Source organism: Phacochoerus africanus, chromosome 15 (genome assembly GCF_016906955.1).
Source record: "Phacochoerus africanus isolate WHEZ1 chromosome 15, ROS_Pafr_v1, whole genome shotgun sequence".
Lineage (NCBI taxonomy): Eukaryota > Metazoa > Chordata > Mammalia > Artiodactyla > Suidae > Phacochoerus > Phacochoerus africanus.
The window spans coordinates 29,773,521-29,795,632 of NC_062558.1; the positions used below are offsets into that span (position 1 = coordinate 29,773,521).

Genomic DNA, 22,112 nt, shown 5'->3' on the forward strand with positions numbered 1-22,112 from the left:
GGTTCCCAGAGAGCCAATCAGATGAGAGGACCTGACAGCAGCCCCGCCCCCTCTCTTTTCTCAGGCATCCGACAGCCACTTCCTTGGGAGTTGGGGGACTGGCCTTTGGAAGTCGACGCGCTGGCCGCGGCTCGGCCGTCTCCGCCCCCTTCCGGGCAGCCAATTGCATCTAAGACGTCTGGCGCGCGCACGCTCCCTCGAGTTTAACGGTCACGAGAGGCCGCTCGCCCGACCGTAATATCAGCAGTGAGAGCCGGGGCCAGGTAAGCGGCCGCCGGCCTGAGGGGAGCTGCCAGTCACGGGGGAAAGGGGACGCGACATCGAAGACACCAACTCAGCGGACCCTTGGGTGTGCTGATGGGTTAGGGCGGGGGTAGCCAACGGTCAGCAGAAACCACCGCAGCAAAACCCGCGGGCGTGTGGGGCTTTGCCTGCGGACGTGAGCCTTTTCTAGACTCTGTGCCCTTGAGTGACATCCGCACGGCCCAATCGCGGAGCACCTCTTCCCGAGGGGCGGGGGGCTTGAGGGATTTCGCTTTTCTCCCCCCACACCTCCCGCTCAGCTTCCTCTGCTTACTTTTGGGGGATTATGATTATAGTTTATTGGTTGGAGCAGTGGCTTTAACTCTGGCCTCTCCACTATCTACAGTTGAGGCGACTGCGTGGGTCCTCCCTCGCCTTCCTACTTTAATCCGAGAGCCGCCAGCAGCAGTTGCGGTGCGTCTGTGAGCACGAGAATGTCAGGACCTGGCCTCAAAACCTGAAATCATCCCTTCCGTCCCCCTTCTCAGGTTCCCAACAAAGCAGAACGCCTAGTTAACATATTCTCAGTGAATCAGTTGTTCTTTTCCCCGTAACTCCTTTTTTTTTGCTAGGAGCTGGAGACATCAAAAGCATCATATTTTGTTGCTGGAAGATACAAAAATGTCTCAGTTCTTACATACATTCTCCAGCAGCTTTTTAAAATTTTGCATTGTGTATCGGTTTTTTATCTTTTTAGGGCCGTACCCACAGCATACGGAGGTTCCCAGGTTCCAATTCGACCCCTATCGAATTGGAGCTGCAGCCACTGGCCTAGGCTGCAGCCACTGGCCTAGGCTACAGCCACAGCCAGGCCAGATCCGAACCCCTTCTGCGACCTACACCGTATGTCTGGATCCTAAACGCACTGAACAAGGCCAGGGATCGAACCTTCGTTCTCACAGTTCCTAGTCAGATTCCTTTCCGCTGAGCCACGAAGGGAACTCCTATATCAGTTTTTTAAAAATTTATCTCTGCTGTCACCCAGCTCTTCCTCCTCCCCCAAACTGGGGAAGCCTCATCGCATTTCACATGGTTTTCCATCTGCATCTACTGCATCCGGATTAACTCAGTGGGGGAAATAATTGATGGGGTATCATTTGCATGCAGATGCACCTCCCTGGAGAGCTTGTGTTTTCCTGCTAGAAGAGCAAGGTGATTTGAATTCCGGTATTTTCGTTGCCAGATGGAAGGTGCAGCCTCTGACTTTTTCAATACCCCATTTGTCGTTGGTGATGGGCTGAGTCACTGGGGAGAAATCATTTAGCTAGGTCCGGTTACCCTTGGCTTTCACACCTGTCCCTGAAGGAAATGATTCCTTTATGAGCTGATGTTTTCAAGGTTGCTTTGTAAAACCAGGCCCTAGAAAGTGGGAACCTAGAGGAACCAGAATAATAGTTAATTTTCCTCTTTCTCATTCCTTAACACTTCCGTTTTGTAAGCAGCATAGGTTTTCTTTATTTTTTCCCCTTACTCCCTGGCTCCTTTTTTTTTTTTTTTTTTTAAACTACATGAGTTGACTTATTATAACCAGTTTATCTCTGTACATCTAGCTTCAGTTAAATTATAGTTGACCTGGCAAATAGTTATTTTTTAAGAAGTAATATATGCATAGAGTACTTTTGGATATGCATAGAGTTTTTTCTTTTCTTAAAAAATAGAGTACAAAAGTACTCCGTGCATATAGTATATGGTGCAAAATCCATTCTTTCCACCTCCATCTTCCAGCCATTGGGGGAAAAAGCCATTGTTAACAGTTTAATTGGCTGTTTTCAGTACCAAATTAAATACTAAGTAGTTCCTATTCATTTATTCACTGTATGAATCAACAGGCATAGATAATGTGGTAGAACTTGTTAAAGAAATGAACAAGGCATGTAAGTATTCCAGTTGTTACTAGTAGAATTGTGTCTGGAACTTTGATTATTAAACTTTTTTTTTTTTTTTTATCTTTTTAGGGCCCCACCCTTGGCATATGGAGGTTCCCAGGCCAGGGGTCAAATCAGAGCTGTAGCTGTCGGCCTACACCACAGCTCATGGCAACGCCGAATCCTTAACCCACTGAGCAAGGCCAGGGGTCACATCTGCGTCCTTGTGGATGCTAGTTAAATTCGTTTCCGCTGAGCCACAACAGGAACTCCTATCAAACATGTTTTGAAATATAACCTGAAAAGAAACACTTCTGCAAATTACCATTATTGTAGTTTTTTTATTGAGAGATAATTCGCATACTGCAAATTTTACTCTTTTAAAGTATACAATTCAGTGAGTTTTAGTATATTCACTAGTATAGAATTGTAGAACCATCACTACTAATTCTAGAACTTTTCATCTGCCCCAAAAGATACCTCAGACCTTTCAGTCACTCCCATTCTTTCCTTCTCTCAGCTCCTGGTAACCATTAATCTCATTTCTATCTACTCTAGATAATTCTTATGAATGGACTCATACAATACATAGTCTTTTATTGAGCTTCTTTTGCTTAGCATAATGTTTTCAGTGTTCATCCACATTGTAGCATAAATCAGTGTTTTATTCTTTTCTGTGATGAAAAAAGATTCCATTATATGGCTAATCACATTGTTTATCCATGTATCAGTTGATGGACATTTGCGTTGTTTCTGAATTTTGGCTCTTATGAATAATGTTGCTATCCTTAATGTAGATTTATATAAAAGGATCAAGGTTTTCAAAATCTTGAAAAGACAGTTGCTAGGTTTAGTGGCTTTTTGTAATTTTTGTTCCTCATTCACTTTCAGACTCTCTCAGGAGCTTAGGACATTTCACAGTTCTGAATGTCAGCAACTGAAAATGCCTGTAGACGATGAAGCATCTGAAGATGACTCGGATTCAGTTTCTTCAAACAGTGAAAGAGTCTGCATTTCCAAACGAGAGAGTGTAACAATTTCTGTACACTATGGAAGATTTTGACTTGGGGAAACCCTTACAAAAAGCGTCATCTTCTGTAGAATCCAAGATAAAAAATTCTTCCCATTCTCTTGGACTGAACTTAAATACTACTAATAGGTAAGAATGAGATAGATTTCTCTTTTTTTGAGTAATGACATATCAAAATAATTTAATTTGCATAGTTTACCAGTTTCCCCAAATAGTATCATAGTTGCTGATTTGCATTTAAAAAGTCACAAAACTATGGTAACTGTTGAGGGACCATTGTTTCAGTGAAGAAAATTTCAGTCCTTTCATGTTCTTCATTTCTCCCAGAGATGTACTTTTACATGGGGAACATTGTGAGAAGAACTTGTTTGGCTAGTTGGAGTTTTCTTTACACTTTTGTTGTTTTTGTTAAGTGACAAGCATGGTCATTAAAATTTAGTTGCCTAACTATTATTCTCCATTTTGAAATTAAGAGGGTGAATAGTTTCACATTGCAGTAATACCTCACCAATCTGGACAATAGCAATTAAAGTTGAATGCTGGGAAGTAGCAAAAAAGCAGGCTGTAAGTTGACAAAAATAGATGCTATCAAACAGCATTTTAAGCATTTTCCTTTTAAATTATTCCATGTTTGGTTTGCTTTTAATCAGGTCCTGTTTACTCTCATTTTGTACATAGACTGATAAGTTGAATTATTTGGTTTCTAAATTTACAGTAGCTTAAAAACAAAGTGGCAGGGACCATTAGAGAGGCGACCACCTATAAAAAACAGGTACAGTAAAGCAAAAACACAGCAGTCAGGGCTACTGGTGAAGGAGCAAATTTACACACAGTAATAGGTCTTGAAGAAACTGTGTATTGTAAATAAATTCCTGTACTCCTCAGGAGGAATTTAGGGCAGCTTGTAAGACTATATAAAATAATTGGCACAATAATGTAAATCAACTATAATTAAAAAAATACATAAAATGAAAGGAGAAAGCGGAAAGTTAGGATGGAGAGGTGAGGTGGAAATCGTGGGACACGGTCCAGAAATGTTTGCCGTGATAATCTATACCCACTTTCTGATTGTTGGACACGCTTTTTGTTTCCTATATCATTTGGCGGCCCCTTTGAGACCTACTTCTAGAAGAAATCTCTTGTAGAACATAGTGTTTGATTTGCTTGGAAGAACCTAAATGTGCCTTGCTAATGAAAATTATGGAACTGAACTGCCTCCCTTTTTATTGTGACTGGCAGTTAAATTGGCCAGATTTAAACTTGATTATTACCCAACTATGATTGTATGTGAAACCCCTAATGGATAACATGTATTTCCTTTGAATTTTATTAATATTTTTTCTGATCCTAATTCTTTATTATTTTACTGTTATTTTCATTAGTGTCCTCTTTTTCACAAATTGTTTATGAAACAAAGCAGAGTATCAATAAGTAAATGAAAGTGACCTTTCAATGATTAGAATTTAAATAAATCTTAATATCCCTAATTATGCCTTGTGTTTTTATAAAACAAATGTGAAATAAACTCATCTCAAATTTGGTAAAGCAGTCCTCCTGGAAAGAATCAGTGCTATTTTACATACTGAATAGGCTAAATAAGTCCTGAATATTTGCTAATTTGCTTGGCACTACTTTTATTCAAAGACAGTGCAAAGATAAGCATCAGTTTATCACACCAAATTAGGGGGATCCAGTTAACAACCCTTGACTGTAATTCTGGGCAATGGAGAAAGAATCTTCATTGGAATAAATGGCCGTTCTTAAAGTGGGGTCGAAATAATCTTCTGGCATAATTTAAATATGAGTAGCTTATAATTTTTCTTATCGTTTAGCAGAAACTTTTATTTTCTGCTGGTACTTTGGAGTGTTCTCTCACTTCTGAAGGTGGTCTTTCTGTTGTGTTCTTAGAAATATAATTAAGTAATCTGTCTTTTCACTGCTATTTTCCTTTCATGGACAAACCTGTGATCAGATTTTCAGCAAATGAGGTACCATTAGGAAGGATTAAATATCAGTAGTTTTGTGCTGCTCTGCTAAATCTTGAACTGCTGAATTATTCAACACTTTAGTAGAATGAAGAAAACCATTTGAATTATTTATGTTTCAACAGAAGTAGTCCCCTTAGTACAAATGGGGTATCCTCTTTCTCAGGGAAGACCAGACCATCTGTAATTCAAGGTACAGTTGAAGTCCTAACCTCTTTAATGCAAGAGCTACAAAACAGTGGAAAGACTGATTCGGAACTTTGGAAAAACTGTGAGGTATCTAGTTTTGTTTTATATTTGAAATTTAAAAAAATTTCTATTTATAAATATGCCTCTACTAAACTCTAAATTATGAGAAATTTATATCCTCATAGTGATCAAATATATTAATTTGGGAACAATATAGCACAAATGTGAAAAAGATGATCAAAAGTGTGTTTCAACGATATGTTAGTGGTTAGACATTCTAATTTATATTTTAAATGTGAACTAAAATACTTGTTCAGAAAAATCAGAATTCCAAAATTGTTAATATTGTTACTAATTCTGATGTTTTAAGTAACTTAACACAGAATTGTCATCATTTTGTAAAACCTAAGTCCACTTTGAAATATTTTGAATGTACTAATTAAGGCTTCTATTTAATATCGCATTTAGCTTTGCTCCATTGAGTTATATTGATTGCTTAGGTCAAGTGGTTCTTTCTGTGGTTCATAGGTTAATTTTTTTTTTTTTTGTCTTTTCTAGGGCTGCACCCAAGGCATATGGAGGTTCCCAGGCTAGGAGTCTAATCGGAGCTGTAGCCGCCGGCCTACAAGACAGCCACAGCAATGCAGTTTTTTTTTTTTGTTGTTATTTCTTGGGCCGCTCCCGAGGCATATGGAGGTTCCCAGGCTAGGGGTTGAATTGGAGCTGTAGCCACCGGCCTACGCCAGAGCCACAGCAATGCTGGATCCGAGCTGCGTCTGCAACCTACACCACAGCTCACAGCAACGCCGGATCGTTAACCCATTGAGCAAGGGCAGGGACCCAACCCGCAACCGCATGATTCCTAGTTGGGTTCGTTAACCACTGCGCCACGACGGGAACTCCGCAGTGCGGTATTTGAACTGCCTCTGCGACCTACACCACAGCTCATGGCAACGCCGGATCCTTAAACCACTGAGTGAGGCAGGGATGGAACCCGCAACCTAATGGTTCCTGGTCAGATTCATTAACCTCTGAGCCATGACGGGAACTCCCATAGGTTAAATTGTAATATAAAAGTTTAACAGTTAAAAAAATACTTATTAAGTTTTGTTTCATGGAATAATCCCCAAGATAGACTTTTCCAAGGCTAGATTTGGTAATGCTTGTAGAAATGTATGGCATTAAAATCTTTCTTTTCTTTCTTTTTTCTTTTTTCTTTTCTTTTTTTTGCTTATTAGGGTTTTACCGGAAGCATACGGAAGTTCCCAGGCTAGGGGTAGAATCAGAGCTACAGCTGCTGGCCACAGCCACAGCAACTCGGGATCCGAGCCACATCTGTAACCTACACCACAGCTCACTGCAATACCAGTTACTTAAGCCACTGAGTGAGGCCAGGGATTGAACCCTCATTCTCAAGGATACCAGTTGGATTTGTTTCTGCTATGTCACAATAGGAACTCCAAATTATTTAGAGAGCAGTAGATTTTGTTTTACATGTTAATCATAGTTTGTAAACTATAATTTGCTATTTGTAAGAATGTAGAATAAATGGAATAAAAAGTTATCTGGTTTAAGAATTCAGTAGCAGGAGTTCCTGTCTTGGCGCAGTGGTTAACGAATCCGACTAAGAACCATGAGGTTGCAGGTTTGATTCCTGCCCTTGCTCAGTGGGTTAAGGATCCAGCGTTGCTGTGAGCTGTGGTGTGGGTCCACAGACATGGCTTGGATCCTGTGTTGCTGTGGCTCTGGTGTAGGCCGGTGGCTATAGCTCCGATTCGACTCCTAGCCTGGGAACCTCCATATGCCGCAGAAGTGGCCCTAGAAATGACAAAAAAAGAGACCAAAAAAAAAAAAAAAAGAATTCAGTAGCATATGCCACACCTGCAGCCCTAAAAAGCAAAAAAATAAAGGGAGTTCCTGTTGTGGCGCAGTGGAAACAAATCCGACTAGTATCTATGAGAATGCGGGTTTGATCCTTGGCCTCTCTCAGAGGGTTAAGGATCTGACATTGCTCTGAGCTGCAGTGTAGGTTGTAGTCGCTGCTTGGATCCTGCGTTGCTGTGGCTGTGGTGTAGGCTTGTAGTTGTAGCTTGGATTTGACTCCTATCCTGGGAACCTCCATATGTTACACATGTGGCCCTAAAAAGCAAAATAAAATAAAAATAAAGAATTCAGTAGCAGCCATCCCTAAGTGTAATTACTTATAATCATTGGACTTAATTAAAGTGACTGAGTATTATGGCAAACTTAAAAGAAAACTGAGTTTTAAGTTTTTATACTTTTATTTATTTATATTTTTGTCTTTTTAGGGCCGAACCCTTGGCATAAGGAAGTTCCCAGGCTAGGGGTTGAATTGGAGCTGCAGCTGCTGGCCTCCACCACAGCCACAGCAACGAAACGCCAGATCTTAGCTGTGTCTGTGACCTTCACCACAGCTCAGGCAATGCCGGATCCACTGAGCGAGGCCAGGGAAGAACCCAAGTCCTCATGGATACTAGTTGGATTCATTACGGCGAGCCACAGTGGGAACTCCTATACTTTTTTCATTTAATGATAAGTACATGCTAATGCAAAAGACATATAAAATGCCATTGTAAAGTCATGTAAATAATACTGGAATGCTTTATGAAATGTTTCCCCTAATTATTCATTAGCTTATAATGCCAGAATTGACATGTTTTAAAAGAAATGACTCATTGACCTCTGGCAACTTCATAGTTACTTTTAAGCTTTGAAATCAACATCTTAAGTCAGAATCAGAATGTATATTTGAATTTAAGACACAGATTATTATAAGCCAGAATACCAGCCAGCTACTTATATCTTTTAAAATTTGAACCAGTTTCTTTGTGTCCTTTCTTCTCTTGTGATCTAACAGATTATTACATTTAGCATTAATTGACTATTTAATTTTTATATTGTAGATATATAATTGATTATTCACTAGTTTTATAAGCTATTTCTGACTTTGACAGATTATGAAATACTCCTAGGGCCATTTCAGTAGAACTTGTTGAATTTGTTTTGTGTGTTTGTGTGTGTGTGCACGCATTTTTCTTTTTCTCTTTTGGCCGCCCCTTGGCATGTGGAGTTTCTGGGGCAGGCATCAGATCCGAGCCACAGTTTTGACGTATGCTGCAGCTGTGGCAATGCCAGATCCTTAACCCACTGCAGTGGGCCAGAGGTCAAACCTGGGTCCCAGCGCTCCCAAGACACATTAATCCCATTGCACCATAGCACACTCCATGTTTTGTATGTTTTTCTAGCCTATGAAGATAAAAGCCTCTGATGTTTTAGCATAGTGATTTAGAAAGCATGGGGAGGGTAAGGGCTGTATAAGTCTAATCCCCAACTCTTCCCTGAATTTCACCTTTCTTTTGGAATACTAATATTTGTCTGATTTCTACCACTTATAAGAGACTAATCTGCATTATTAAAACAAAACACTAAACCTTCCACAGAGCTCTGGAGGAAATCTGGAGATGATCTGAATCTTTAGAATTCCTTTATAACACCTCTCTCTTGGAATTTTTATCACTGCTTAAACTTGGGAAGGTAATATTTTTTTATTCAATCAGGAAAGAATTTAACATGTTTACACACAAATACTTTAATACATTCTTAAGTACTTGCTAACATTTCTATAATTGTAAGAAAAAAAATTTTTTTTTTGTCTTTTTAGGTCCGCACCCACGGTATACAGGAGTTCCCAGGCTAGGGGTCAAATCAGAGCTATAGTCACTGGCCTATGCTGCAGCCATGGTGACTCAGGATCTGAGCTTCGTCTTTGTCCTGCACCACAGCTCACAGCAAGGCCGGATCCTTAAGCCACTGAGTGAGGCCAGAGATGGAACCCACGTCCTCATGGATATTAGTCAGTTTTGTTATCATGGAGCCACAATGGAAACTGTGAGAAAATTTTAAAACACATCATTAACAAATTTTTAAAAATTATTTTGGCACTTTAACTATTTAGCACTGCTGATGATGTATATAGTAGTAATGGTTTTCTGATAATTATTATTCCAATATCATTTGTTGAGTATTTGCTGGGCAGTATACTAGACACTATCAGTGGCACTCAACTTATTAGGCTGAAAGCTCTCTTATTGTAACAGGTTTTAAATAACATCAATATCTTTTCCTGAAATGAAATTCACAGGTTGGAGTTTTCTTCATGGCTCAGTGGTAATACACCTCGGTAGTATCCATGAGGTCTCAGGTTTGATCCTTGGCCTTGCTCAGTGGGTTAAGGATCTGGCATTGCCGTGAACTGTAGTGTATATCGCAGACCCAGCTCCGATCCAGTGTAGCTGTGGCTGTGGTGTGGGCTGGCAGCTACAGCTTTGATTAGACCCCTAGACTGGGAACTTCCATATGCTGTGGGTATGGCCCTAAAAAGACAAAAAAAGAAAAAAGAAATTCAGAAGTGATGTAACCTGCCTGTATCCACTTTAAAAAAAAAAGTCAGTATAATGTCCTAACTGTGAGGTACGGGAGGATCAGTGTACTATTATTTATAATAAGATAATATGTATTTCAATGTATACGTGCTCAGACACATTTACATTAGAAGATATAATGAAGCAGACTGGTGCTTACCTCTGTGTAGACTCAACCATGACTGCAGCAGCTGACACAGACCAATACAGCTGCCTTGTATTGATCTAGCACTGCAGCTAGTGACATGATTTTCTGAAACGGTAACAAATTTCTGAGCAAGTTTTGAAATGTCTTGTTAGTTGCATTTCTGGACAGTTTGGTGATTTAAAAACTACAAAATATGTGTAACTTTTTAGAATTAAAAATGGACATAGGACAGTTCTCTAAAACAGGGTACTCTCCTGTGATTTGCATCCCTGGACCGTGCCCACTAAATGCTCATGTACTCCTACTATCTCTGTCATGACCATGACCTCATGGATTTTCTTTTTTCTTTTTCTTTTTGCCACACCTGAGGCATGTGGAATTCCTAGGCCAGGTATTGAACCTATGCCACAGCTGTGGCAACGTTGGATCCTTAACCTGATGCGCCACAAGGAAACGTTCTAGGTTTTCAAATTATAGTTCCCCCATTGAGATCACTGCTTTACATACATCATATTTAAACTTAAAACTTAATCCTCCTGGCCACACATGAGGTGTGGTTATTCCCATTTTATAATTAGGAAACAAGGAACTAGTTGTTAGTGGAGAGGTGGGAGTCAGACCCAGGAAAAAGCCCATAGGATATTTACGAAGCCAGACTATAGAAATCCCATTCAGGCTAATAGCATCAAATATGTAAGTGTCGGAGTTCCTGTTGTGGCTCAGCAGGTTAAGACCCGACTGTTTGTGAGGATGCAGGTTTGACCCCTGACCTCGCTCAGTGGGTTATGGATCTGGCTTCTAATTTGACCCCAGCCCGAGAACTTCCATTGGCCACAAGTGTGGCCATAAAAAGAAAACAAACAAACAAAAAACAACAAAAAGTGTGTGTAGGGGAAAACTTTAATTAGATGCCCATATCCTCCAACTATATGTAAAATGCAGGTAGTGTAAGTCAGTTTGGTTTGAAATGAGTAGTAGCCCTTGTAATTAAGTGAATAATATTACTTGTTGTATTCATAATGTTCTTAAGTTTATTTAAAATTAGAATATTAACTATAAAGTCTGATTAGGAAACACAAAATCTCCGCTATTTTATAGACTAAATGAACTCTATTCATTTATATCCTAAATGAGAAAATGATTATAAGGTGTGATTAATATCAACTGTCTCAGTACTGTGAAGCCATTTTTTGTTAAGTAAATTGTTGTTCTGTCATTATTATAATTTAGTTTTATGTGAATAATAACTTTATATATAAGATTTAAAAATAACCCCTAAAGGTATAAGGGTATAACTTTATAAGAAAACTTCTGCCTGATTATTTCTTTTTTTTTTTTGTCTTTTTTCGCCTTCTCTAGGGCCGCTCCCACGGCATACGGAGGTTCCCAGGCTAGGGGTCCAGTCGGAGGCCGGATCCTTAACCCACTGAACAAGGCCAGGAATCGAACCCGCAACCTCATGGTTCCTAGTCAGATTCATTAACCACTGCGCCACGACGGGAACTCTCTGATTATTTCTTTTTCGTTTTGATTAATGTAAGATGCTTTATAAGTTGAGAAGGTAAGGAACTTGATTTGATCTAGACCAACTTGTCCTGAAGTCAGTTGATTTAGAATTCACACTTCCTATTAGTATGGTCATATTTCATTTTAAGGCTTCCTTTTCCAGTCTTGAGGTGTTCTCCCCCTTTACCTTAATATGGTATATAAGTTTCAGCTTAATTCTTTTATGTAAGTGGCTTTCACCATTAACCTGAAGTGTCGTCTCTGGATTGTGTAGTCTGTAATAACTAAGAAAAAGTGCAGCTTGCAGCATCCATTTTTATACACTGGTTTATACTGTGTCTCTGAGTGTCCACTTTTAATGTGGCCTTGCGTCCTGAATGCTGGGGATAGAGCAGGGGCCGTGTTGGGAGGCAGGTTAACAAAGTGAACAGATGAGGAGTTCCGATTGTGGCTCAGCAGTAACGAACCCTCTTTAGCATCCATGAGGACTCAGGTTCAATCGCTGGCCTCGCTCAGTGGATTAAGGATCTGGCTTTGCTGTAAGCTGTGGTGTAGGTCACAGACTCAGCTTGGATCCTGTGCTCCTGTGGCTCTGGTGTAGGCCGGTAGCTATGATTTGAACCCTAGCCTGGGAACTTCCATATGCCATGGGTGTGGCCCTAAAAAGACAAAAAAACAAAAACAAAAAACCAAAGTGAACAAATGAGATACTTTCTGATTGTTGTAAGTGTTCTGAAGGAAATAAACAGGATACCAAAAAAGAGAGTAACTGGGAGGAAGGTTTGGGAAACTGAGAAGATGATAATCAAGCTGAAATCCCAGGATAGGAAGAAGCCAGCCATGTGGAGAGCTGGGGAGAGAGCTTTCCAGGTAGGGTAAGCAGGTATGGGACCTTTGAGGTATAAAACAGTTTTGGCACGTTCAGGGAGCAGAAGGAGGCCAGAGAGCCTGGGGTGTGTCGAGAATGGGACAGAGAGACCTGAGATGAAACTGGGAGGTGTGTATGAGCCAGATCCTGCAGGGCCCTATGGGGAATGACAAAATTGTAAAGACACTGGAAAATTTTAAACAGGGAAGCTGGTTGTCATGACCTTATGTATTACCGCTTGCAGTCCATTACTTAAGGTAGACCAACCTTTAGGTCGAATTCAGCCTCTGGAGAACTCCATGCTCCCTCTCCTGCCCTGTTTTGGCCTAGACTAGTTACACTAACACTAACTACTCACAGGGGTCAGGGTGGATCAGGATCTAAAAGTGGCCGCGAAGGGAGTTATAGGCCACTTCCATAGGTTTTCACAGTTATCCTTTCATTCCTTTTCAGCTACAGTGCTTTAAAACACTTTAATATCTGATTTTTAAAGTTTTTTTTTTTTTTTTTAACTTGAAGAACAACTAAATTAGGGGTCAGATTCTCCTAATACCAAACTATCTCTTGTTTTAAGATGTGGGATTCTTTTTCTGGGTCCAAGTTAGTGTTTAAGAAAACCCTTGGCTATTATGAGGAAAGGAAGAACTTAAGACAAATGTAAAGTACAACTGTCAGCAGTTCTTTTTTTTTTTTTTTTTTTTTCCCATTTACGGCCACACCTGCAGCCTATGGAACTTCCCAGGTCGGGGACTGAATCTGAGCTGCAGCTGCAACCTACACTGCAGGTGCACAGCATGGGATACTTTAACCCATTGCACCCAGCTGGGGGATCACACCCACACCTCCATAGCAACTAGAGCCAGATTGTTTTTTTTTTGTTTTTTTGTTTTTTTTTTCCTCTTTTTTTGGCCTCCCTACGGCATATGGAGTCTGGGCCAGGGATCAGATCCAAGCCTCAGTTTCGACCTACAGTGCAGTTGTAACCTATGTTTCAGCTGCAATAACTCCAGATCTTTAACCACTGTACTGGGCCAGGGATTGAACCTGCATCCCACTGCTCCAGAGGTGCCACTGATCCTGTTGTGCCACAGTAGAAACTTAAGTCAAATGTAAAGTACAACTGTCAGCAGTTCTTTATTAATTGAGGAACTATGTCTAGTCACTTGTGATGGATGGAACATGATGGAGGATAATGTGAGAAAAAGAATGTGTGTATATGTATGACTAGATCACTTTGCTGTACAGTAGGAATTGACAGAACACTGTAAACCAACTATAATGGAAAAAATAAAAATCATAATAAAAATAAACTACATTAAAAAACTTATGTCATTAAAAAAAAATGACAGCAAATTAAGATGCCATTTGAAAAATAGGATTTATTCAGACCTTCAAATTTACCCAGACCACAGGTCACTTAAGAAAGGGGTGCCCAAGCCTATGTCTTCATATTTTTGTAACTTTGTTTTGTTTTTTGGGGCTGCACTTGTGGCATATGGAGGTTCCCAGGCTGGGGTCAAATCGGAGCTGTAGCCTCTGGCCTACGCCACAGCAATGCCAGATCCAAGCTGCATCTGTGACCTACACCACAGCTCATAGCAATGCCAGATCCTTAACCCACTGAGCAAGGTCAGGGATTCAACCTGCGATCTCACAGATGCTAGGCAGATTCGTTTCTGCTGTGCCATGACAGGAACGCCGATATAGTTTTATAACTAATTTAGCTTATCATTTTTACATTAAAAATAAGTTTTTCCCACTGGAGGGATATTTCTGTGAAATATTGGGTTAAAATTATTTTTAAACTAAAATATTTTATAATTTAATAGACCAGGTGGTTACAACTATTCAATTTGGTGGAAAAACAATGCCAGGAGCAGATAGTTGCCCAGCAGGAGCAGTTCCACAATCAAATTCAAGTAAGTTCTTTATATTGATTCTTGTTTTATACTGTAAAATTTGCAGAGGAACCAGTTAGTTAATTGTGTCAGTTTTGTTTATAAACTAAAGGTAATACACATGTATCATCTTTATTTTTACTTATTTTTTTGTCTTTGCCATTTCTTGGGCTGCTCCTGCAGCATATGGAGATTCCCAGGCTAGGGGTCGAATCGGAGCTGTAGCCACTGGCCTACGCCGGAGCCACAGCAACGCAGGATCCGAGCCGTGTCTGCAACCTACACCACAGCTCATGGCAATGCTGGACCCGCAACCCACTGAGCAAGGCCAGGGATCGAACCCGCAACCTCATGGTTCCTAGTCGGATTCGTTAACCACTGCGGCACGACGGGAACTCCTAGTATCTATTTTTAAACACAGAGTTTTCAGGACATTTATAGAAATGTGATGTTTAATGTACTTTCTTAGACAAATCTGTAATTTTTTATTTTCAGCGTATACAGGAGGAGATAAAAAATTTAGTCAAATTGCAGACCAATAATGCTTCCTGGGCTTCCTGTGATAGAAGTTCTTTAAGCAAACAGATATCTTCAGAAAGTCAAATGGGTTTTTTTTCTGAAAACAGTGAGAGAAATGAATCTGTTATCAGTCTTCCTAAGTCTAAAGAACCTGAAATGCAGCAAGAAACATCCACATCACAACAAGACTGCAATGTGGATAGTAGCTCAGTGAGCAGTGGGTATGGTACCTTTTGTGTCTCAGAACTAAATACCTACAAATCTAAGGCCGCTCAAGAGTTCATGGAGCACGCAGAGGTTTCTGAAGGACAGTTCGGAGCACCTGTGGTGCAGACAGAGTCGCTTGCAGATGGTGTGAAAGACCAGAGTTTTTATATACATACTAATGAAGAGTTTTGCGCATCTTTAAAGGAATATATTCCCATTTTTCCTGGTGAATTTGAACACAATTTTCTTGGTGAAAATAAGATATCAGAAGTATACAGTGGAAAAACAAACAGGTAAGTAGAATTTCCCCATCATTCTGGGGCGTTTTACTTGTTCATTACATTTATTATAAACATGTTTAGTAAATACAGTTCCATTTAGTTAAACTATAATGGAAAGAGATGTGCTTGAATGTCTGTTTTATCAAATTCATTTATTTACTGCCTGTGGGAAATTGAAATTAACAAAGCACATTAATATTCTAATGACATCTCTCTTCCCATTTACAATGCTATAAGACTGCTAAAATTCTTTTTTTTTTAATTGTTTTTTAGGGTAACACCTGAGGCATATGGAGATTCCCAAGCTAGGGGTTGAATCGGAGCTGTAGCCGCCGGCCTATGCCACAGCAACGTCAGATTCGAGCCGTGTCTGTGACTTACACCACAGTTCATGGCAATGCTGGAGCCTTACCCTACCGAGTGAGGCCAGGGATCAAACCTGTGTCCTTGTGGACACTAGTCAGATTCGTTTCTGCTGAGCCATGATGGGAACTCCAAGACCACTAAAATTCTTAAGGTGGGAGGCCTTGCCAGAAAAATACCTTTTGTATTTTCTAGTTACTGAGACTCACTGAAAATTAGAGTACAGAACTATATTATCAGTGAAATATTGTCACACATATTCATATAATTTGAAACCAAAAATTGTATACTCAATTTTATGCATACTCAATTTTGTTTTTTATATATAAAGAGAGATTTTGTAAGTCGAATGACATTTTTTTTTTTCATTTTGGCTGCCCCGCAGCATATGGAGCTGCTGGGTCAGGAATCAGATCCAAGCTGCAGTCTCAACCTAAGCTGTAGCTGTGGCAACCAGATCCTTAACTCACTATGCCAGGCCAGGGATCGAACCCGTGTCCCAGCCGTCCCAAGATGCCGCCAATACCGTTGTACCACAGTGTGGGCTGCAGTTGAATGACATTTTGATTAACCCAGGGGACTTTTTAGTAAAAGTGACTTTACTGAATTTTTGTGAAACAAATAATAATTTGAAATTATGTTCAGTTTTATGTCTCTGAAATATGTCATCTAATATAAGGTATTTAGTTGTAGCAACACAAATCTTGGGTACCCGTGAGCATAAGTCCATCTAAATAAATATGCTTTCACTATAGAGATACACTTAATATTTGAAGGGGCCACAAATGGTGGTTTTTGTTCTATTTCATGGCTATAGACTGTATTTATTGTTAATCACTGCTACTCAGTGTTTTTGCTCATTTTGCCTCTAATATTAGAAACTTATATGAATGAGTAAAAACTCATCCTCTCTCTGCTATTAGAAAAACAACTCAAAGCATTTTCCACCAATGTAGTATCTACTAGTGTTTATTTGTGAAGAACAGCATCTAAAGAGAGGTTTTTTTTTTTTTTCTTTTAAACTAGTAAATCGATAACATCATGGGCTCAAAAGCTGAAGCAAAACCAACCAAATAGAGCACATAAAGAAGAGGGGTGTTCAAAATCTATGCAAGGAAATGAGCAAACCAAGAAGTCACCAATTGAGAAAGTAGGTGATAAGTCACTTTACTCTGGCATGCTTCAGCTACAGATAATTAAGATAATTATGTTGTTTACCACATGTTCATAAGTTTTTTGCCTTTCCTTTTGTATTGCTAATTTCTTCCATTGACATAGCTGTTTTGTGTCTCAAAGGGAAACAATTCTCTAAATACTGGTTCTTTAGTAGACTGGAAGTCAAAACTAATGAGGGATAAAGTACAAAAAACAAAAAACAAAAAAAATTAAAAACAAAACGAGTTCCTTTGTGGCCCGGGGAAACGAAATCTGACCAACATCCATGAGGACTCAGGTTTGATTCTGGCCTAGCTCAGTGGGTTAAGGATCTGCCGTTGCCATGATCTTGGTGTAGGTTGCAAATGCAGCTCCAATCCCGTGTTGCTGTTGCTGTGGCATAGGCCAGCAGCTACAGCTCCGATTTGACCCCTAGCCTGGGAATCTCCATATGCTGCAGGTGCGGCCCTAAATAGAAAAGAATAGATGGAAGTCATAAGAAGACAGTCCTCTCAGCTTTCATAAGGCACTACTTCTCTTTTTTTCAGTACATTTCTTTCTTCAACCCATGATACACTTCCTAATGTCATTTTTTGAACTTATTCAGACTTGTGTTGAGGAGGGAAATGAAGGTGAAGAGGTCACCTGAACCTGCAGGCCTCTGGGCCTAGAAGCATGCTAGTGCTGCATTGGTAGCTCTGTTCTTTTGAGCCTGTGAGGCACCAAGCATGGTATATCCTTGTTTGATGTGATGGCATGAAAGCATTTGGAGACTGAGGTGAAAGCTGATTTTTTTCATTGGAATAGGTTGCCAGATAGGGAGAATGTTTTCATGCTTGTTTCTTTTTTTTCTGTTTTTACTTTTTTTTTTTTTTTTTTTTTTTTGTTCCACCTGCTACATGTAGAAGTTCCCTGGCTAGGAATCAAACCTGAGCTGCCATTTCAACCTGTGCCATAGCTGCGGCAACTCTGGATCCTTAACTTGCTGTGCCACAAGAGAACTTCAGAGTTTTTTTTTTTTTTGTCTTTTCTAGAGCTGCACCCGTGGCACATGGAGGTTGCTGGGCTAGGGAGTCTAATCAGAGCTGTAGCTGCCAGCCTACGCCAGAGCCACAGCAACGCCAGATCCAAGCCCCGTCTGTGACCTACACCACAGCTCACAGCAACGTCAGATCCTTAACCCACTGAGCAAGGCCAGAGATCGAACCTGCAACCTCATGATTCCTAGTTGGATTTGTTAACCACTGCACCACGACGGGAACTCCCAGACTTTTTTTTAATTTTAAAATTTTTTTCTTGGCTGTGCAGACCATTCTGGGCCAGGGATTGAACCTGTGCCACAGCAGTGATCTCAGTCACAGCAGTGATGCCAGAGTCTTAACCCACTGTGCCACAAGGAAACTCCTTCCTATTTTTCTTTTAACTGAAACTCAGTCTGCGGTGACTTTTTTTGTTGTTGTTGTTGTTGACTTTTTAGGGCCGCACCCGCAGCATATGGAAGTTCCCAGGCTAGGGGTCTAATCGGAGCTGTAGTTGCCAGCCTACACCGGAGCGCAGCAACACCAGATCCAAGCCACGTCTGCAACCTACACTGCAGCTCACGGCAATGCCAGATCCTTAACCCACTGAGCTAGGCCAGGGATCGAACTCAGAAGCTCATGGTTTCTAGTCGGATTTGTTTCCCCTGTGTCACTATGGGAACGCAGAGAGACTTTTTTACTTCTGATAAACTTTGGGTTTGTGACGTGTTAACTTGGTAGATTCACTATCTTTTGTGACTGTAGATTAGCATTTGTTCTTGTAGCCCTATCGTTCCCCAAATCTGCACATTAGAGTCACCTGAGGAACTTTAAAAGTCTCCTTATTCCTTACTGCCAGCCCCAGGTAGTCTGCCATCATTGGTGCGGTTGTGGCCTGTGATCAGGTGGTATGAGCACTCCTCAGGTGCTTCTCCTGTGCTATCAAGCTTGGAACTACTGATCTAGCCCAATTTTCTTCCTGGATTCAGTGGAGAATCAGACCAGCAACCAAAGGATCAGAGGCACTGCCTGAGAAATGCCCTTGGGTCTGCCTAGTAGCCTGTTCTGCTTCTGGGGATGTCAGTGGGGCAGAGGGTGAAGCCGTGAAAAGGGCGTTGTTTATTTTTATTTTAATTTTTTTATTATATCCTGGACAGGTTTGATTTTTCTTATTTTTTAAGGTGAATTAGATCATTTTAGTATTAAATACTTAGGTGAAATCAAGTTTCTTTGGTATTTTGAAGTTTTAAATGGCTTTCAGGTAATGGTGGTTGGGGAATCAGAGACACCACACCTGAAATGCACTTCTTACCTGCCTAATTCTGAATCAAATTCTGTGGAGTCACAAAAGCTGGAACTTTGCTCTTTATTTCATTGTTTCTCTTCTGTTGCTTTTTTTTTTCCAGGTTCAATCTAAATCAGAGAATCTCTCATTGCTTTTCTAGATTCAATCTAAATCAGAATTCTCTTGGGATCCAATTTTCTTTTTTTTTTTCACAATGTGGTTTATTTTGGGTCCTAGCAATTTTGGAGCATATTGTGAAATTGGATATTGTTTAGCAGAAGGATTTTCCAAAGCTCAGGTTGGTCTTTGTTTCCTTGGTCCTTTGTCTGGGACAGATTGGAAGTTACCATTTCCTGGGCTGTGGGCTCCATGGTGATTTTTCAGATGCTGCTGGACTGTTCCTGATACTGTCCTTGTATTAGACTGAGGCCAGCTTCTTGGGAGGGGCTTTTCCTTGCACCATGCTTTCCTTTCTCATTAAAAGCTGGGCCTGCTTTCTTCAGCCAATGCCTTGTGTGCTCAGAACAGTTCACAGCTATGCTCAGGCAGCCATGTAAGGTGAGCCCTTTCCAGCCAAGAAGGGTGCATGTTGGCTGAGCTCATTAAGGTTTACACCTTAGGACCGAGGAAAGGTGGAAATATTTTACTTGGAATTTTTACTTAGTCTTCTGCAGCCAGCTCTTCCTGGTCTCCTAAGTACTGAGACAGAAATTTGAGCAGGTAAGAGTTTTAGAAGAGACATTTGTTGCAAAAGAGGCTAAAGTGGTGCCTTAGAAGGCTGAGGGGATGACCCCTCCTTGATAGGTAGAAGGCTATCAGCTTAGGGCTCTTGTGCTTTTGCAGTGGGTCCACGGGTGTTTTTAAGCAACTGGAGCTTAAATTCTCTTTAACAGGAATTTTAAAGTTTGATGATGGTGGAACTGATAAGAAAAATTCCAATAAAAATAATCTTTTCACATATCTCTGTTTGGAAACAGACTTTTTGTGACAATGCCAGAGAGATTATGAGGAGAGATTAGCACAGAATTTTTATTAGAATTGAGGATAAGTAAGCATTTTTAGCCTTTTCTGATAACCAATTATTTGTGTATAAGATGCAGCCTATTCTTTAAAGTTTATATTAATTATTCATAGGAGGTTTTCAGAGTTAATTTGTTTTATTTTAGTCTTACTAATAAAAATGAATTTTTATTGGTTTGCATTAATTTTTATACTGAATGACTTTAATTCTAGGCACTTGAAATTTCTTTTGGAAGTTACTGACAAACTGTAAACACATTTTCATTCTGAACTCAATGATACCTGCTCCCAGTTTCTTCCAGCTCACGGAGAATCATAATAGATTTCGTAAATGACACAGGAATAGAACATCTTTCACCTTAATTCCTACTATTTTGCCATTCTTTTTTTTTTTTTTTTTTTTTTTTAATCTTTGCCTGTTCTAGAGCCACTCCCACGGCATATGAAGGTTCCCAGGCTAGGGGTCTAATCGGAGCTCATGGCTGCTGGCCTACACCACAGCCACAGCAATGCCAGATCTGAGCCTTGTCTGCGACCCACACCACAACTCATGGCAACGCTGGATCCTTAACCCGCTGAGCAAGGCCAGGGATCGAACCCTCAACCTCATGATTCCTAGTCAGATTTGTTTACCACTGAGCCACGACGGGAACTCCCTATTTTGCCATTCTTGTAACCATGGGGAAAACCAGGATTGCTTTCTTTGTGAAACTCTGTTTCTCCATGCCTGGGTTTGACACCTGGCTCTTATTCCTTGGGTCAGCAGTTTGTGCCTAATGATTTTTAGCTGTCAATTGTTTTCTTTCTTGAATTGTAGTTTGATTTCACTGCTGCTACACAGCCTCGAGCTTTTTACCTCAACAAACCAGATGAGAATCCAAATTCTTGGATGTCTGATTCAGGAACAGGTATGATGCTTATATTTTTAAAGAGTTAAATAACTTATGTGCACTTCTCATAGATAATAATCACCTACAGTGTATTAGAGTGGTTTCTGTAAATGTATCATGTGTAGTCTTGTGCCTCTGGTAGCTGTAGTTTCCTTACTTGTCTTAATTTGTATTAGAAGCTCTGTAAAGATGGAAAGAAGTACTTTTGCAGTTAATTCCAACAGTTTCAGAAATCATCTCAGGAATGAATTAAGAAATTCAGAACCTCCCACAGCCATTCTTTTTCTTCACAGTGAGCTTATTTTAGTTTTGATAGCTTTAGCTACTCCCTTTTCCCACAATGCCACATCCAATTCAGGATGAATTAGCTTTGTCTTATGAAAATTGCCAGAATCCAACCACCTCTCACCTTCCTGCTCTCATGCCAGTAGAGCACCGTGACTTGTCCTCTAGGTTCCTGTGAGTTTCCTAACCAGCCCTCTGCTTTGACCCTTGCACCTTCCATCTGTTCTCAACACGGTAGCCAGTGCAAGCCTTTTTATTTATTTATTTTATTTTTGCTTTTTGGAGTGGGACCTGTGGCTTATGGACATTCCATATGGGGCTGAATCTGAGCTGCAGCTACTGGCCTATGCCACAGCCAAAGCAACATGAGATCTGAGCCTTATCTGTGACCTACAACATGGCTCACAGCAATGCTGGATCCTTAACCCAATGAGTGAGGCCAGGGATCAAACCCACATCCTCATAGATACTAGTTGGGTTTGTAACCCGCTGGGCCTCAATGGGAACTCCCAATGAGAGCCTTTTTAAAGTCAAGTTAGAGCGTGTGACTCCTCTGCTCAGACCTTGTGGTGGGTTCACTTCTAGAATAACAGCCAGAATCTGCCCTTACAGAGGCCCACAGGCTCAGAGACATCTAGGCCTCGTCTCTTTGACCTCACTGTCTGCTACTCTCTCCCTTTCTCTGCTTCAGCAGGGAGGTTATTTGCTTAAATATGCGAGGCGAGTTCTCCTTTTAGGGCTTTTGCTTTGACTGTTTACTGTATGTGGAATGTTCTTCCCTTCTTTATGTGGGAATTCCCTCATATGTGGCCAGCCTCGACCACCCTGTTCAAAAAGAGTGCCGGGGTTCCCTT

General features: G+C 40.5%; 1 protein-coding gene across 7 annotated transcripts in view; it reads left to right on the forward strand.

Moving 5' to 3' along the window:
* The first annotated feature begins 61 nt into the window (after positions 1-61).
* The window catches only part of MPHOSPH9 (M-phase phosphoprotein 9), a 68,743-nt gene continuing 46,692 nt past the window's right edge, over positions 62-22,112 (forward strand). For 2 of the 7 annotated variants that reach the window (XM_047760051.1, XM_047760048.1), the window contains exons 1-7: positions 62-263; positions 3,060-3,327; positions 5,309-5,459; positions 14,166-14,255; positions 14,730-15,253; positions 16,631-16,754; positions 20,901-20,991. In XM_047760051.1, coding sequence (XP_047616007.1) covers positions 3,218-3,327; positions 5,309-5,459; positions 14,166-14,255; positions 14,730-15,253; positions 16,631-16,754; positions 20,901-20,991 — 1,090 coding nt within the window. In that variant the 5' untranslated portion in view covers positions 62-263; positions 3,060-3,217. Of the gene's footprint in view, positions 264-3,059; positions 3,328-5,308; positions 5,460-14,165; positions 14,256-14,729; positions 15,254-16,630; positions 16,755-20,900; positions 20,992-22,112 lie in introns of those variants that run through there. The other 5 variants (XM_047760044.1, XM_047760045.1, XM_047760046.1 and 2 more) reach the window with 4 other exon arrangements.